The following is a 19,279-nucleotide window of genomic DNA, read 5'->3' as shown; positions in this document are numbered from 1 at the left end:
GGGATAGTAGAGGATAGGAAAGGCAGCAGAATACAACAGACGCTAGTATGGCAATATGTAAATCAATGGATGTGTAACTGATGTGATTCTGCAATCTGTATACGGGGTAAAAATGGGAGTTCATAACCCACTTGAATCAAAGTGTGAAATATGATATATCAAGAACTATGTAATGTTTTGAACAACCAACAATAGAAAATTAAAACAAAAACAAAAACAAAAACAAAACAAAACAAAAAAAAGAATAGAACCCAAGTATTTATCACTAATGATAGATTGTAGATGATAAATACAGAATAACCTCATGATTTAAAGGAAAACTAGTATTCAACATCGTATTCTAAACTGAAGCAGACTGTCCTTTAATGATAAAAGAAAATAGATTTTCATAAATGATAAAAAAAAGAAATACTCTTTTGTTTTCTGTATTTTTTTATGTAGCTTTTTGTCAATATGATCTTTTACTGCCTGTATTTGCTCTCTCATGTCATCCTTTAATTCACAGAACATTTTATTTATGTACATCCTGAACTCCTTCTCTGTAATTTCTTCTGCTGTGCTGGCCATGGATTCTAATAATGTGGGTATCTTGATTTGTTTGGGGCACTTTTTTCCTTTGTTTTTTCATATTGCTTGTGTGTCTTCCCTTCTAGCACTGTGGATCCTAGGCATTACTGTTTTTACCCTGTAGGCTTATAGTGCCCCTGTAGGGTTCTTATACCTCTCCTTTGAGGTGAAGGACAATGTTAACAGATCCCAATATAAACAGTATACACCCTAAAAACAAATGCTTGCTATTAAGACATTTACAATTTGGTCACAATGTACAGAAATGGTAAATTCAATTATTATTTGCAATTTACTCAGTAGGATTATAAAAGGGTTTACAATTTCTGATGGTGGACAAAGAACTGGGGTTGAGGAATAGGATGATATACTGAGGAGGTAGGAGGTGAGAATATAGTTATTATATCTTATGAAGCGTGAAAGAGAAATCTAAAGAGGAAGATTAGCAGCATAAGTAATTTTCCATAGACAAGTAAGTGGGAAGACAGTAGAGTACATAAAACAAACACACATTTGTTAAGAAAAAATTTTAAAATTGTTAAAATACTAGAAATGGTGGGAAAAAATAAAAAATAAAAGATACAAACAAAAGAATATACAATATAACTGTAATATACTATTCAGACGTCCCAGACCTCAAAATCCTAATTCATGCAAAGTATTTTGTTTCACATATGTTGGGGATGTGAGAGCAGGAGAATAGAGAGGGAGAAGAAAAAAAAAACCTTGAAGGAAGAAACAAGGATTGTTTGGGTTGGAGATCAGTATCTTTCCTGCTTCCCCTCTCATCCAATAGTGGTGTCCTCTGTTGTTAGCTGGTATATCCGCCCTCAGGAAAGTGAAGATAACCAGGGAATCGCTGTGCCAGGGTAGTGGCTGCTGGGAAAGGGAGGAGTTAGAAACTGGGTACCTGGCCAGCCAGAGTTAGAGTTCCAAACTAGGGGTTGCCCCCACTAAAGATGGTGATGAAGGTGATCCAAGATGGAGGCGCCTGCTTTCATTGATGGGGTGTTGGGTATGGTGGGGGAGCCAGGCAATGATGTTGGATGATGAGTTCAGAGACAGCTCAGTGGAGTGCAGTGTGTGGCCGTTGACTGACTTCAGAGCCTATGTGAAGTTCTTGGGTGCATGCAGGCCAGTACGCTTAGGGGACTATCTCCACTGCTGCAGAGTCCCTAGATGGTGGGGACCCGGGGAGCCCCACATTTGTAGATGGGGGTTCTGCACGGGAGTGGTAGCCAGAGTTCCTGCACATGGTAGGCTGCCGGGTGGCCCGCGTGGGAGCAGTGTCCATAATTTCTGCTGGGGGTGTGGGAGGTGGCTGAAAGTTCTGCGCCAGTGCTGATGTCAATGGTTCTGCTCCCGGTACCCTGTAGTCTTGCATGGGCGAGTAGTTGGGAGACCCAACCTGACTCTGAGGCCTAGAGCCCTCCACTGGCACAGTGGCCGTGATTCCTGCATGGGAGCAGGAAAATAGCTCACAGACAAGCAGTATTCTCACTACTTGAGACCCAGGTCATGGAGCGATACAACCTCCCATTGGCCCACCATCTTGGATCCACAATTTCTTTCATTTTTAAAGCTTTTTAAATTTAACATTTATTGTGAAAGAAGTAATGCTGTTTGAAAAACTTCAAATAGTACAGTTGAAAATGAAAGCAGGTCTTTGTGGCTCCACTCACCATACCATTTCTTTTATATAACTGTTAACAGTTATTATAATACCCTTTTAGACTTTTAAAATTTATATAGAGCTATAATATCTGCACAGACATAGAAATGTATAGTATGATTTCTTTTTACAACAAAATGAAGCTGGGTATATTGGCATGCCCTGGCACAAACCTGTAGTCTCAGCTACTTAGGAGGCTGAGACAGGAGGCCCTTAAGCTTAAAGGAGTTCAAGGCCAGCCTGGGCAATATAGTAAGACCTGTCTCTAAAAATAAATAAAAGGAAAAGGAAAAACAAACCAAATGTAAGTGTCAGTCTTCTGGTTTTATCTGCTTTGCCATAGTCTATGATTTCAAAAACAGTATAAGCTTGAGTTTTTGCTTTGTTGCTAACTAACTTAGCAAGTTGTATAACTTTATGTACCTCAATTTCCTAATCTGTAAGATAGGCCAAATAGTAGTTCATATCTCTTTGGATTGTAGAGCACCAAATGAAGTAATATTCATATATAGTCTTGCTATACAGTATATGCTACATACAAATGGCCTTTTTAAAAAATATACATTTTTTTAGTTGTTGATGGATCTTTTTTTTTTTTTTTTAATTTGTATTTGGTGCTGAGAATCTAACCCAGTGCCTCACTCATGCTAGGCAAGTGCTGTACCACTGAGTTACAACCCCAGTCCCACAAATTTTGACTTTTTTTTAAAAGAAATATATTATGGATATTTTCTTATGGGTTGCTAATATTTTGAAAATGTTGTGCTTTAAAAATTGTATGTAGGGTTGGGGTTCTGAGTTTTCTTGTTATGTCAGCATGTTTGTAATAGCTTTGAACAGTGATTCCACATATTTCCTTCCCACCCTTCTGTGTAGTGAGTTGCTAATACTGAGGAGAGCAATATGGTGGGAATGTATTGGCTTCAGGGATGATGGGAAGCAGGGGAAAAAACCTGAAAACCACAGGTTTAGAAAATTATACTACATTAGCAGTTAATCTTTTGTAAGCCCTTTAAGAAAATTGGGTGGAAAGTAGAATTAGAAGATTTTATTTATAAGGGAGGATGAAATGATTGATTTGTTTAAATTTTGCCAGGTCGATGTCTTTGAATAATTTTATAATTAGAAGGGACAAGGTCATTGCCTACTCTTCAATGAAGACATAGACTCAGAATAGTAGGAATATTTGCACTTTTATAGATAATAATGGTAGAGCTAGGACTAGAATCTTAGATCTGATCCTTGTTTTTCTGCATTCTTGAGAAGAGCAGAGCTTTTTCTCTTAGTTGAAACAACTCTGAATAATTTATGCACTGTAAATGACTTACCTATTAGTACTGTATGCTTGTACTACTTTGTGTGTAGACAGTGATGAATTTTTGTTGTAAATAGTAATATCATATGTCCTTTATTGTTAGGTTTTATATAGTGACTACTAAGAGGATATTGAAAATCAATGGTTATGTATAAAGAATATTATACAATATTCAGTGTGGGTGCCATTTTGTCTTTGAAGCAGAACTTGAAAATATTTGTGTGAATAAGCCCTTAAAGCACAGAATTTCATAGTTCTGCCCTTTGTCTCTCAGATTGCTATTTCCTTCATATGAGTAAAACCAATTTGATCTGTAGGTCACTTAAATGTTTTTCCTCTGCCTCTGAGCCTCTGGTTTCCAGGAAAATTAAAGCTTTGGACTTTAGAAAGAAGACATGAGTTTGAGGCATGTTTTAGAGGTGGGACTCTTGTACCCATTTTTTCCAGCTTATGTTATAGCTTCTGCCTTCTGGAAAATGGCCCAAGCTCTAGAGAGGATCAAGATGTTCTTCATTCCTACCAGACACAGGTCTTTTTTCCCCCAACTTGAAGAGCTGGAGGCGGAGATGGGAACAGGGAGAGAGAAAGATTCTGGAGCTGTCTAGGAAGAGGAGAAGAGTGAAAGGAATCCTCACAGTGCCAGTTATTGATCTAAGATACACAGAAGCTGAGAGATGATATTGAAATTAGGGTTAGGAGACTCTAAGGAAATGGGAGAGCTTTACTAAAGGAGAAGGATACATTGGTTTGGAAAAAAATTATAATCTGAATGAAAGATGAGTCTTTATTTATGAAATGCCGAGTGACCTTGCTATGGTCAAGTGTAACTGTTTGCAGAATACATTGCATGGTTTCTTTACCTCGGCATCACTTTGAGATATAATTAGGTGTATTAAAGAGCTCCTATTAATTTACAGATATCACTTTGTGAACTTCCAGGAGTTTCCATCTTTCTCACTTTCTCTCAAATACCAGTGAGAAGACTAAAAATATTTTTTTTTAAACCCTTTGATTTAATTATTTTATGTTTTGCTGAATAGATACTGTATTCAGAGTTAAAATATTTTATTATGTGTGTTTTAATCATGTGTATGCATATGTGTGCATGTACCAGTATTTAAGTTTCATGTAGCATTTTATAGAAGAGCCTAGAAACTTTTAATTCTGTTTCTATGGGAAATGCATTCATACTACAGATAAACTTTTGAAACATATCTGTCTACAAATTGGAACTCCTTTTAATAATAAGACATTTTCCCTAAAGGTGACCCAAATAAATGATTTTAAGATGATCTGTAGTATTCTGTCATTCATGCTATGATCTTTCTTTCCTTCATTTTAATTTTTCCAGTACTGAAGATTGAACCCAGGGCCTCAAGCATGTTAGGCAGACACTCTACTACTGAGCTACATCTCCATCCACCTGTTTCATTCTTAACAATAATGGAGAATTAGTTTAATTTAAAGCAAGTATCCTTCATCTTATAATTGTCTTGGGTATACTAACAGTTCTTAAACTGGGGTAAGGGGTATAAACAGAGTAAATATTTCCCAAAGCAATGCTATTTATTGGCTTCAGAATCCCCTATAATATCCCTATTCTCTATAGTTTTCTAGTCTTTACATTTTTTTTTTTTTTGCTGTGACTATTATACTCTCAGGGAGTACGGTCATTTAAATAGCCAAGACTAACTGCTCTATCACACATCAACTTTCTTATAATAAATGATAGAAGATATCAGATTTCTTGAATCAGTGAAGGGATTTTTGTTTTTTTTATTTTTATTTTTAGGTTTATTAAAAAGGCACAGTCACTTGTTTCCAATTTTTTGAAAGTTCAGAACCTTATTTCATTTTATTTTTTCCTCTTCATCCTTGCCTTAAGAGTATTATATGTAGGTATCTTCTACTTAGGTGCAATTCATGTATAAAATCAACCATTTTTAAACGGGAACAAATTCAGTAGCATTTAGTACGTCCACAGTTGTTACACAACCACCACCTCTGTCTAGTTCCAAAACATTTTTATCATCTCAAAACCCATACCATTAAGGGATTATTTGAATTCTTCCCCCCCAAACCTTAGTGTATCATTTTAAAATTTGGAACTCAGAAGTTTTAAGAATTAATAATAGTTTTTGAGCTATTTTAAGTCCAGAGATATAATACCCTGTTTTAAAAGCAATAATGTGAGAAAATGCACTCATATAGCAATAGAGGAAAAATAAGATCACAAAACTGTACTGTGTGTATGTTTGTAACTATAAAAAAGGGGAAAAGGAACACTTGGTAGGAAACACTCCAAATCAAAGGGAAAAAAGGGGAGCATCCTGCATAATTTAAAAACTCTTTGAATTCTTAACTTGGGCCTAAATCTACTACTGTAATATAATTATTTGTTTCAGAATACTATAAAATTTTGACAAGAGCTGGGCCAGGTGACACATGCCTGTAATACCAGTTACTTGGAAGGCTGAGATAGGAAGGTTGAAAGTTTGAGATCAACCTGGGCATTTTAGGAAGACCCTGTCTTGAAACTAAATGAAAAAGGCCTGGGGATATAATTCTGGCACCCCTGAGTTCAACACCCAATTTTCCACTCTAACACACAAGCTTCAACATTTTTTTTTTCCAGATTGAGTTACAATGTTTCTTAATACTTGCTAAAACAAAGACTTGATAGAACAAAAAAGCATAATATTGTTTTCCCAGTCCTCCAAAGTATACCTCAAACCATGAATACCTATTCAAGTAAGCTTTGTTCTAATGTACTTTTATTTTTTGTACCAAGGATGGAACCCATAGCACTTAACCACTAAGCCATATTCTCCACCCATTTACTTAACTTATTTAGACAGGGTCTCAGTTGCTGAGGATGGTCTTGAACTGTGATCCTTATGCCTCAGTCTCCAGAATCACTGCGATTACATGTGTGCACCACGGTACCCAACATTTTAATGTACTTTTTTATTGGACTTTTTTCCAACTATAAAAATGTCATTTTCTTTTCATGTGAGGCTAACACTACAGAGATGTGCAAATACAAAGCCAATGGTCTTCCCTTACAATAGTTTTCCCATGTACCTGCCTAAATAATTATTAATAGTTTGGTAGGCATTCTTTTAAGTCTTTCTGTCATGCAGCTTACATGCATGTGTAATAGAATTGGACATAGTTCAGTAAAACACTCAAATGTCTTCAAGGATAGCCTTGTCAATTAAGGTAAATGTGTGAATGTATTAAGGAAAGAGGGAGGGCCTTTGGCTAACTTGAAGGGGATTTTCTCTCTCAAAGCTTTCATTTTCAAAAACAGTTCAAGTCCTATTCTGGCCAGATGGGAGAGTCTGTTGGACAGAATGTCACTTTTTTCTGCTTTTCCCCTTCCTTCTCCCCTCTTATAGGAATACAGAATGGACATAATCAAAGATTTATTTGACTTATTAATGAGGGAACCAGTAGAATGGTAAAGTTGGTTCCCAGAGCATTTGGGAACTTATGTATATAGATACTAAGGAAAGAGCATTGGAATCAAATGGTTAATAATCACAGGGTCATAATGATGGGAGTTTGCTGTCTAGAAATTGTCTCTACAAAATAAAAATCTACAAATTAATCTGTATTATCACAGAATTTGGAATCTAAACTACAGTAAAGGGCACGTCAAACAGTGGTATTATAATTAAATATCTTTGGAAGAACTTGTTAAAATAAATGTTTCTGGATACATTAAAAGGGTACTTTATTCTTGATTTGCCTTATTTACAGTTTCTTGACTGTGAAAAAGGCTTGTGATGGGTGATAATGCAAGAAAGATGAAAGTAGGCGCCAGATTTTGGAAAGCATGGTTTCCTACACTAAGAAAATTAAACTTTATTTCTAACAGACGTTTATTAAGTTCCTACTAAGAGCCAGGTGTGATCCTGAGTGTGTGGTTGTGCTGTTGGTATCCTGCCCATATCTCTAGGAGGCTGACTAGTGCTTCTCAAGGGGTTTTATTAGGGTATCATCTGAGAAGCTGCTTTTCTCAAAATATGCATGTTCTTTGCACTTCTTTTTATTTGGTGGTACTGGAGATTGAACCAGCATCTCATGTAGGCTAAGTAAGTGCTCTACAACTGAGATACATCTTCATCCTTGTACTTTTTCAATCCTAGTGTTGTTATCTTTGCCTCAGTGGAATAGAGGTGTTTTGAAAAAGCTTTCCATGTGATTGTGTGTGTGTGTGTGTGTATAGGGGTAATTAGGATTGAACACAGAGGTCCTCTACCACTGAGCCACATCCCCAGCCCTTTTACTTTATTTTGAGACAGGGTCTTGCTAAGTTGCCGAGTCTGGCCTCAAATTTGTGATCCTCCTGCCTCAGCCTCCCCAGTTGCTGGGATTTCAGGTGTGCATCACCATGCCTGGCTTCCAGGTGATTTTATATTGCTCTTCTTTTGAAAATCATGTACTGAACATATTTTTAATCAAGTGAGTAAAAAGCAAACAAAAATTTAACCAGAATTTTAAATGTTTTCTTACTCCTCCTTGCCAGTCCTACTCCTGTAATACCTAAAATAATATTACTTATATCTGATTATATCATCCTGATTATAATATTAGCAAGAATTATATGCCATTGTCATGTATTTTACACAACAGAGAGTTACTTTTTAAAAAATTAGGCTTACTCTTCATAACTATAACCTTAGGGTGTGCCTCTTACTAAATATACTGAAATAGTTGTTATTTATAGTGGTAAATGACCTGCATGGCAAAGATGTATGATTAGAAGACTAGACTTAAAATAGACTATCATTAACTTGTTGGAGACTGTGGTAAAAGAAAATAAGTAATAAAGGAGAAAATATATGTGTTTAACTTGTGGTTAAGCTATTTGAATTAAATAAACAATTTAAATAAGCAGCTGTTTGAATTTGCTGTCTCATATCCTCTTTAAGATTCCATTCCATCTGTCTAAGGTAACCCATTTGAATCTAATGTATGAAATATGATATGTCAAGAGCTTTGTAATGTTTTGAACAACCAATAAAAAAAATAAGCAGCTATAGTGGACATGCACTTATATTATTTTCAATGCAGCCGTTTGTATTTGCATTCACAAAGCAAGGTTTTATGACTCATTGCACCTAAACAGCCTCGGAATTTATAACTTGATCACAGGATATGTGTTACAGATTAGGGGAGAAATTGAGAAATAACATGATATAATTGCTATATTGTATTTTTCTTTTTATTAGTGTGCCGGTCCAACAAAAGCCCTTGGGTCTGTTTGACTTGTTCAAGTGTCCACTGTGGAAGGTAGGTGGCATACTTGTTACTTCACTACCCTATTTGCTTTTTAATATTTGCCTTTAAGCTTTATGTCAAAGTTTATTGATTTGGATTTGTTAATCATAGCATATAATTCTTTTCCCTCTCCAATTGAATTTTTTTGTTCTTTGGTATAACTGGGAAAATCTATGGAAAAATGCTTCATATTGATACTTAGAAGAGTTAATTTGATTATCAAGATAATCTGTTAGTAATATTTGGTTGGAAAAACAAAACAAGGGAACTTTTTTCTTTTTTCCTTCCCTCCTTTGTTTCCTTCCTTTGAGATGGGGTCTCACTCTGTCAAAAGAATATAATTGAACTCCATGTTCTCCTTACTTACTTCAAATAGTTATCAATACATGGCCAATCTTGTTTCATCTATTATATGCCCACCTTAAAGATAAAAGAATTCCCTTTGAAAATGACTTCACTGTAGAGTTGTTTATTCCTAAGATGTACCAAATGTTTCATTGTTCTATTAAGACATTTTGCTTTCTATGGACTTAACTTCCTCTACCCCACCTCACCCCAGATTTAATCCCGAACATTTCTTCCCAGTTTTTGGCTTCAAAATGATATTAAATTTTTTGACACTTGTTCTAATATATACTCAAATATCAACCTTTATGTTCTTTTAGCCACAATAGCTTATTTATTGCTACTGCTCTTTTAGCTTAGAAAATCTACTTTGAAATTATTAGAAGATGAGAAGTCATACCAAGTCAGGCTGAAATCTGTATTGTGCTTATCTGGAATATTTCCCCATTGTTATCTTTAGATCCTCGTTGCATGAAAAGAGCATCTTTGTTCACTTCACTTTTTTTTTTTAACCCCACATATTAAGTTCTGGAATTGAGTGTTCTTTCCACAGACACATTGGAAATGTTAACTGCTTCTCTTAATTTTGGCTGTTGTGGTTTTAAAATCTTTAGGATTTAGGAAACTTGAAAGTACTTTGTACAGATAACTTTTTTTTGTAAAGAGAAGAAAAGTAGAAGCATTTAAATTCTGTACTCAAAGAGACACATTCCTCTCCTAGATTTTGAGAGGTGAGAATTATAATGCAATAAAATTTATCTAGTTATGTCTTCTTCTTATCTCATAAAACCTAAAAATCTTAAAGATCATATGCCAGTAAAAAGACCTCACAAATTTTTGAGGAAAAAATTGGAGAAGTAATGTTCTCAGTAGCAAGCAACAAACAATTCTCTAGGTAGATTTTGGGAAAAACAAATTGAAAAATGTCTGGACTCTGCAGGTAGACTATTTCTAATTATAAGCAAGCTTAAATTTAGACATTTGACTTAGCTTCAGAGAAATATGTTTAAGTAAGTAGAATATTAACAGTAGCCTGAATTTAGATATTCATTTTATGTAGCTGACTAGCTAATTTTCATAAAGGACAATAATGGTGGTAAAACATGTAATTCTAGGTGTTGATTGCTAAATGTACTGATTTTTTAGTAATTTTAGTCTACTTGTCTAAAGTTGAATATTCTTTCAACTAGGAAACAGTTTATCAATAGCATATTTGAGTTACATATTCTGTTGGTCTTCATAATACCTCCTATTTATTTTTTTTTGTGATTTTAGTTAGCAATCTCTGACACATACGATGAAACTTTCCCTCTTGTACTATAGGCCAAAATCTCTACAGTATTTAAAACCTGAAACTCCATGAGGGAAATATTTATTTTTATGTAAGCTAGCCAGTTTATATAAAATTGTTAACTTTTTTTTTTTTTTTTTGCTATGCTAGAGTTCAGCCCATGGCCTTATGCATTCTAGGCAAGCACTGTAACACTGAACTATATCCTCAGCCCTTTTTGTTTTGAAACAATTTACTAAGTTGTCAAGGTTGGCTTCAAATTTTCTATCCTTCCTCAGCCTCTCAAGTTGTTGGGATTACAGACATGCCACTGCATCTAATTCAAAACTGTTAACTTTTGACTAACGCATTTGTGTATTATCCAGTTACCAGTTAAGATTGTTGATCTTAATGTCATCAATAGTCACACTTCTAACTTTATCACTGACATTTATAGGAGCCATTTGCACATCTAGTGTATTTGGAGACTGTAGTATTGTAATTAAACGAATGATTGTATGTGCACTATGTAAAGATGACGAGTTTTCAAAGACTTGAAAGTGGTAATGTCATTTATTATTATTGTTCAGTATTAAATTTTTTATTCTAAAGGCACTCCCCATCATAAATAGTACCATTATTTTTCATAATATGGAGTATAAATATAAGAATAGAAATTAACATGATTAGATGTTGAACCTAATAGCATAGTTTGCCTTTTTAATTAGTGTTTCTTGACCTATGCAGTGATGTATTATCTCAAAATATTTGCTTAATGTGTCTCTTTTCTAAGCAATTCTGTTGTTTGAATTCTCAAGAAATAGTAGTTAAGCATAGAAAGGAAAATGCTAATAAAATACATTCATTCATTTTGAGCCATGGACTAATATAATCACCTGATAACCTGTTAAACACAAGTACTATACTGTTACCTCTATTTATGAATAAGAAAACAAGCACAGAAAGATTAATAACTCACCTAAGCTCATATTCTAGAATGTGATAAAGGTTTCTTTTGAACCCAGTAAATGTAGTTTTGGGGCTTATACTTTTAACAGTTATTTTACTTTAAAATTCATTATACTTCACTTGTGGGGACCCATGTATATACCCAAGAGTTAGTTGTATTTAAAACATTTAAAGTTGTATCAAAAAAATGGAAAAAGAGCTGGGTGTTGTGGCACACACCTATAATCCCAGCAGATCTGGAGGCTGAGGCAAGAGGATCTTGAATTCCAAGCCAGCCTCAGCCAAAGGGATGTGCTAAGCAACTCAGTGAGTCTCTCTAAATAAAATACAAAATAGGGCTGGAGATGTGGCTCAGTGGCCAAGTGTCCCTGACTTCAATCCCCAGTACCCCACCCCCACTTTCAAAAAACAAAGGGGGGGGGGGAAGAGTAAAATTAAATTTTGAGTTGAGATTAATATTGCCTTGAATGTGTTCCGTTTTCCTGGGATATAGAAGGTAGGTTTGAAGTTACCATAACTGTCCTACTTTCCCTAAGGTAAGTGTTGCTTTGGGTACAATTAATGTGCTTCATGGTGAAAATGTTGTCTGAACTCTCTAAGCTTGTTTATTTTGGTGCCATTTAACCCAGATTTGTTTTAACTGTTTAAGTAGACTTTGCCTTCTACAAATTGGCTGCTTTCTAGGACCTGGCAAGTTTTGTGTTATAAGGTCTTCGTAGTGGCAGTGTAGTATTGTGTGGTATTCAGGTAAAGGTGTGGATGAATTTACATGTATACATGTGCATATGAATCCATACTTGATTTCATTTTGCGTGCTTTAATAAAATGATTTATTTATCTGTATTGAAAAATGTTATAAAATTTGTATGAATATAATCACCCTTTGATAATCTTTGTCCATGTAGAAAAATAAGTTTCATAAACTTAAGATGCTTTGTGTTTTATTTGGATTGTTTCCAAATAAATGTGTTTCTGTCTAAGAATAGGTGATTATTCAGGCATTCAAACAAAAGATCTGAAGCCATGTCGATGAGAAAGAGGATTATCCTTTTTCCATGTTTGACTGACATATTTAAGCTATGACCCTGTGGAAAATGGTTGATTACTTTCTTTACAGAACTTATCTTTGGTAGTTGCTCAAGTTGGGAGCTAACAATCTGAAAAATTTAGAAAAAGAAAAAAGTTATAGCAAAAGCATCAGCAGAGAAATTTGTAAGTGATAATAATATCAGTGATACTGACATTGATCTGCATGGGTAATACCTTTTCTTGCCTGGCCCTAGTCTAGTGAACAATTAAAAGTAGACTGCAGACAAGTTAAAAAAAATTAAAGAGCTGAAATAAACTTCTTAAAAAAAAAAATAAGCTGACCTTAGGGGTTGTGGGTATTCTTGCCTACAATTTGTGAGGCCCTGGGTTGATTTTGACATATTATACATTCATGGAGTATAACTTTCTGTTATTGTGGTTGTACACTATGTGTAGTTATATTGGTCATGTATTCATAGAAAAGTAGGAACATATATTCATAGGAACATAGGAAAGTAATGTCCAGTTCATTTTATTGTCTTTAATATTCCTGTTCCTCCTTCCTTCCCTTCATTCTCCTTTGTCTAATCCAATAAATTTTTATCCCTCCCACCCCATTGTGTATTAGCATCTGCATTATCAGAGAGAATATTGGGCTTTTGGTTTTTTTGGATTGGCTTATTTCATGATAGTCTCCAGTTCTATCCGTTTACCTGCAGATGCCATAATTTCATTCTTCTTTATGACTGAGTAATTGAATGAATGCTTTTATAGTTCTTTCTTGTTTCAATTTAATTAATCCTGAATTTTATTATCTGTTTTTTTGTTGTTTTTTTTTTTGGCGGGGGGTGGTACTAAGGATTGAACCCAGGGATACTCTACCAATGATCTACATCCCCAGCCCTTTTTATGTTTTATTTTGGTACAGAGTCTTGCTAAGTTGCCAAGGCAACTTGTGATCCTACTGCTCAGCCTCCTGAGTCACTGGGATTATAGGTGTGTGATACCATGCCTGGTTTATTATTTCTTAGTACTTTAATTTTCAGAACAATATTTATATTAAAATAAACTTTCATTTGGTTTTTATAAGGTATGTGAATGGCCATGCAAAAAAACATTATGAAGATGCACAAATACCCTTAACCAACCATAAGAAGTCAGAAAAGCAAGATAAAGCTCAGCATACAGTGTGTATGGATTGCAGTAGCTACAGTACATATTGGTAAGTTAATATTTTCTGGAAGTGATGTTTCATATTGTCTTTGTGCAAGTGTGCTCTTATCTTCTTTACCTTTCCCTCTCCCTAAGCCAGTTGCTATTGCCATTACCTCCTTTTAGTCTTGTATGGGGATGGGAGCCATCAGGAGTACCCTTTTTAATTCATTCAGATTTCACTTTGCATTGTTTCTTTCAACTTCTAGGCCTCCTCTTTTTTCCCATCCCTCTGCTCTTTGCCCATCCCATTAAGCTTCAGAGAAAGAAAAGGATTTCATTGTTATTATAATTTGTTTTGTGTTGTTTTAAACCGAAGACTAATATAACAACCCATATTTCTACTGTCCACTTAACAATTTGTCATATAATCTAAAAAATTTTATTTTCATTGTTTGAAAGATTGTTTTGACAATCTTCCTTCTCTTGGAGCGGTTCTCTTCTATGAGAGGTAAATGTCAAGAATTTGGTATGTATCCTTTCAGGCTATTTTTTTTTAAGTATTTCAACTTTTAAATAGGGGTTAGAGGCCCAGTGTCTTTTGTAATATAACATACATCTTTATTTCATTTAAATGATATTAAAGTAGTGTCTATTTTTGTGACTTAGAACATGTTGTTTGGGTTACAAGTGAGGTTTAACAATTCATATCCATTTGGTATGCACAGAAAACATAATTTTTTGAAGTTTTGATTTTGGTGTGAAATACTTCCTTCCTTCCTTGACTAGCAAAATATGATGAATACTTCTTGTTTTAATCATTTTAGCTTTAGTTCTAACAGTTGTTGATTTTGAGGGGAAAATAATGAAGATGTTAAAGGATGCCTTCAGAAAGAGATTTTCTTGCCGTATACTTCTTGAATGTTATATGAAGGTAATAATGGACAGAAAGGGATAAAGTCCAGATACCATTTTAAAAATTATAATTTGTTATATATGACAGCAGAATGCATTACAATTCATGTTACATATATAGTGCACAATTTTTCATATTGATGATTGTACACAAAGTAGCATCGCACCATTTGTGTCTTCATACATGTACTTAGGATAATGATGTCCATCTCATTCCACCATCTTTCCTACCCCCATACCTCCTTCCTTCCCCCCGCCTCCACTTTGCCCTATCTAGAGTTCGTCTATTCCTTCCATGCTCCCCCACCCAACCCCAATATGAATCAGTATCCTTATATCAGAGAAAACATTCAGCATTTGGGTTTTTGGGATTGGCTTACTTCACTTAGCATTATATCCAGATACCTTTTTAATTTACATTTTCTACTGAAGTTTTGTGCCAATCCTTTTCTGCATTTTCTGTAGATTATCATTAGAGAAAAATGCCCGTTAAAGGGAAGAAAACAGTCAGTGGTTTTCAGATCTTTTCAACTTTAAAAGGTTTAATCTTACTAATTTTTTGCTATTGAATAAATCTCTTAGGGTTTAGCCTTTCAGACACCTTCTCGTTCAGTGATCCTTCATGTAGGTGTCTAGACCTAGAAGAGAGAGCATCTAAAGGTACACAAAGATTTCAATTAAAATCAAAGTCTTCCTCAGATCTTTATACAACTAATGCTCAGTTTATTGTTATTGGCTGCTGCAGCATACTCTTTTCTACTAAATTTAAGCATATTAGTCAGGCTGTTGAAGTATTTCTGGTAGTTCCCCAATCCCTTAGAAAACTAGAATTACAGAGCTACTTGATTTATACAACCATGTGTTTCTGTATATTTGCAAGTATTTCTGCTTTAAAAATAGCAGTCATTAGCCAGGCATGGTGGTATATGCCTGAAATCTCAGCAGCTTGGGAAGCTGAGGCAGGAGGATCCAGAGTTTAAAGCCAGCCGCAGAAACTTAGCAAGGTCCTAAAGCAACTTAGCAAGACCCTATCTTTAAATAAAATAATTAAAAAGGGCTGGGGATGTGGCTCAGGGTTAAGCATCCCTGGGTTCAATCCCTGGTACCAAAAAACAAAAAAACAGAAATTAGGATCATTGTTGAAGTATCTGTCACACAATTATTGTCTAAAGTCATATCAACCTGTGTGTGTACCAGATGTTGAAAACATTCATTTTGATCTCTATTTAGCAATATGCATGAAATGCTTAATGGGCAACTTTGGAAACCTCTATTAAAATCTCTGATATATCAAGTTTGCAATTGGGTGTTCTTTCTTTTGGAAAGATTCTGAGGAAATAGTGATTATCTGAATGGAGTGGAATTAAATATTCATAGGGCTCTTTAAAATATAGATCATATGTTTTAATGGATTTACTTTTTATATTTTAGGGGAATACTTTTTTTTACTTTGAAATTGAATTTAATTTGTTTTACATTGATACAGTCTGCTAAAGTATATGTCGTTTCATGGATGAATTGGAATTAAATGGAAAATCTTGAACCTTGGGGAGTGTACACCATGGTGGAGGCTTTTTGGCCAATTGCCAGTCTTTTGTGTGAACTTATACAGAGCTGCAAGTGTGTGGATACCCAGAGCTTCTGAATTGCAGGAAGGGAGCTGCAGCTGGTTGGTCACATTATCGCCTCATTTGTGGATTAGAACAAAATGCCAGGGAACCACCCTGTATCATTTAACTGTCAGCCTGAAAAGATTGTTGTAAACTGATGAAATTATAGTTTAGGTTCCTCATACCTCAACTGTTATTAAGAAACAACAAAAAGAAAATTCCTCTTTCTGTGTGTATGGAGTGTATATGTGTTATTTCCTAATACATTTTAGATAATTTTACTTCAGATTATGAATTCTCCTTGTATATTTTTTGTGGCTCATCTGAGTGATTAGTTCAGTAGTAAAAATATTAATGTATTAAGTTTAATGTATTTGATTATTAAGTATTTTGACTTTAGCTAATGTTGAAACTCATTTTTAAAAAGCATCATGCTCTGTGCTTTAGAAAAGTAAGATACTCTGAGGTTTATTAGTTTTTCTGTCTTTATTTTCTTTTACCAAGAGTCCCTGCCCTGCCTTTTCTTTGCACAATCTTAATGAAATTACTATTGAACTCTTCCCTCTCCTGCTAGCTTCAATTGTAGCTGTATATAATCTCTCCTGAACTTATATCTCTTGGGATATTTGTAATTTCTGTTGCATGTTAGTTATTTGTAAATGTCTTTGGGGACTGAAGAAAACATATCTCGGATCTTTGTATTTTCCCCAGTACTCAGTGTCTGATGTGTTTGAAAGATTGAGTTTTATTATCTTCCCAAAATGGGGAAGTTTATACCAAATCTATAGTATTGTGTCCTCTGATCATCTTGGAGAACTGAAGAGTCACAGGACATTTTTCTTGAAGAAGACTTAAATCATGGCCTAGATGAGCTACTTTATTTCCTTTCCAAGATGGACACCCTTCCAGAACACCTCACCTCAGTTCTGATTAAGCGGGCCATCCAGAGAGGAAGCACATACTGTATTAATTAACCAAGCAGACAACATAAAATAAGTCATGACTTCAAAAGAGAGAAAGCAGTACCAAAAGGAGTAATTCTGGTCTGAACCAAGGCACTACTCCTTGAGGAGATAACCAGATTAATATGAAACTGAGAGGAAAATGAAGGTTTAAGTAAAAATGAAAACCTTCCTAAGAGTTTTACACAAGGGCTAGTGTTTAGATTATTGTGTAATAAGTAATATTTCCTCCCCTTCCACCCACTTTCTTCCCTAACCAATACAAATAGAATTGCATATGATGTACACTATTGTGATTGAAAAGAAGCAAAGATTAAAATAAGAAGTTTTGATTTAAATATGTAGAAATTTGGAGTTAATGGGTTTAAAATAGTAAATAATTTCTTGACATCTGACATAGTCTTGTCAACTTTGAACCCTTATCAACAATAGTTAAATTTCTAATAATGAAGAATTATGGAAGGAATATTAAAAGTAAATTACTGGCTGGATGTGGTTACTCTTAGGTAACTGGGACCACTACTGTAATCCCAGTGGCTCAGAGACTGAGGCAAGAGGATCACAAATTCAAAGGCAGCCTCAGCAATTTAGTGAGGCCCCAAGCAACTTACTAAGACCCTGTCTCAAAAGAAAAAATAAAAGGGACTATAGATACAGCTCAGTTATAAAGCACCCATAGGTTCAATTTCTAGTACCTAAATAAATAACTAGAATTCTGTTTCCTGGAAGATAATGTTTTAAAGCATCCTTTCAAACAGAAATATTATGAAATGTGAATGTCTGAAAACAGGCTTGTATTTTCAGAATTTGAACACTTATAATAGCAATTTTAATTTATATTAACAGAAATAAAGCTATTATAGGTTTAAATTGATTACTGCATTTTTTCTAAGGCAGTTGTGATTTAAAAAAGAAATATCTTTTATTAACTCCATGTAAACTGTTTAGAAACAAATTTCCTTGCTTCCCTCCCTCCATTCTTTTCTTCCTTTCTTCCTTCTCCCCTCTTCCCTCCCTTCTTTTCTTTGGATACTGAGTCTTGCTATGTTGCCCAGGCTGGCCTGGAACTTCTGGGCTCCAGAGCTGCTCATGCATAAGCCTCCTAGGCAACTGGGACCACAGGTGCTGGATACACCTGTTGTAAACAGTTAGGAAACAGGGAGAGTTTTGTTTATTTAAAAATATAGTTTAAAAAGAAACTTTCTAGCAGAGGTGGTCTAAATTTAAAAGGCTTCATTAATAAGTTGGATAGAAAAAATTTATCTATTTATGACAAAAGACATAATTTTTTCTCTGCAGGAGTTCTTTTAATTTTCTATAATTGACTTATTTGATGGCAAGACATCAGAATTCAATAGAAGAAAATGTAAACATGTACTTTCTTTTTAAAGGAATTCTTTTAGATTTAAAAATTTAAAAGTTCGAAATATATGAAGTCATTAGAATGTCAGCTTGCTTTTTGTTCCCCCTCTAGTATCTTTTATAATAAAGATATAGGTCCAATTTGCCCCTAAACATCAAAATTTTAAAAAAAAATTAAATTTAATGTAAGAGCTGCTGCTTTAATGGAAAATATTCCTTTTTATGGGTACTTTTTTGCATAAAAATTTTTATTTTTAGTATTAATGTTACACATGACTTACTATATAAACAGAGTTTTGTGGGCAGGAGATTAATGTACCTGTTTCTTTGCTGTTGCTTAAAAAATCAGGTTATTTGTATGATAATGCCTTCTTGTTTCAGATGAATAAAGAATGGTTGGATTTGGTATATTTTCTTAGTTAATGAAGACTATGATGTGGAATCTTATGACCTGGGTAACTTCAATAGCATTAACAATAGAAATGGAAAAACTCTTTTTACAGTTTTGAAGCAATTTAGCAAGACCCTGTCTCAAAAGAAAAAGTAACTTTTCTCTGTCTTTTTTTTTTTTTTTGTCTGAGCAGTCAAATGTGACTGAAGAACTGAATATTTTATTTCATTTTACTTAATATAAATAGTCATATGTGACTAGTTGGTAATATTGGATAGTTTAGCTCAATATTTTAAAATTTAAGGTTGAGTACATTATTATGAAACTCTGAAAACCTTAAGCCAGAAATCTGATAGAAACTCAAAAACAAGGAAATATGCCAATTTCACTATTTAAAATAATTGTAAATAACTATAACTTAAAAGCAAATC

The 19,279-nt window shown here is 34.3% G+C and overlaps 1 protein-coding gene across 8 annotated transcripts in view; it reads left to right on the top strand.

Moving 5' to 3' along the window:
• The window catches only part of Usp3 (ubiquitin specific peptidase 3), a 98,710-nt gene that overhangs the window by 30,162 nt on the left and 49,269 nt on the right, over window positions 1-19,279 (top strand). For 6 of the 8 annotated variants that reach the window (XM_048793683.1, XM_048793679.1, XM_048793680.1 and 3 more), the window contains exons 2-3: window positions 8,795-8,855; window positions 13,547-13,678. Coding sequence is in view for 7 of the 8 variants with exons in the window: in XM_048793679.1 (XP_048649636.1) it covers window positions 8,795-8,855; window positions 13,547-13,678 (193 nt within the window). In the remaining variant the exon portion in view is untranslated. Of the gene's footprint in view, window positions 1-7,943; window positions 7,969-8,794; window positions 8,856-13,546; window positions 13,679-19,279 lie in introns of those variants that run through there. The other 2 variants (XM_048793684.1, XM_048793685.1) reach the window with 1 other exon arrangement.

This window comes from Marmota marmota, unplaced genomic scaffold (assembly GCF_001458135.2).
Source record: "Marmota marmota marmota unplaced genomic scaffold, marMar, whole genome shotgun sequence".
Lineage (NCBI taxonomy): Eukaryota > Metazoa > Chordata > Mammalia > Rodentia > Sciuridae > Marmota > Marmota marmota.
This window is presented reverse-complemented; position numbering and strand designations above follow the sequence as displayed.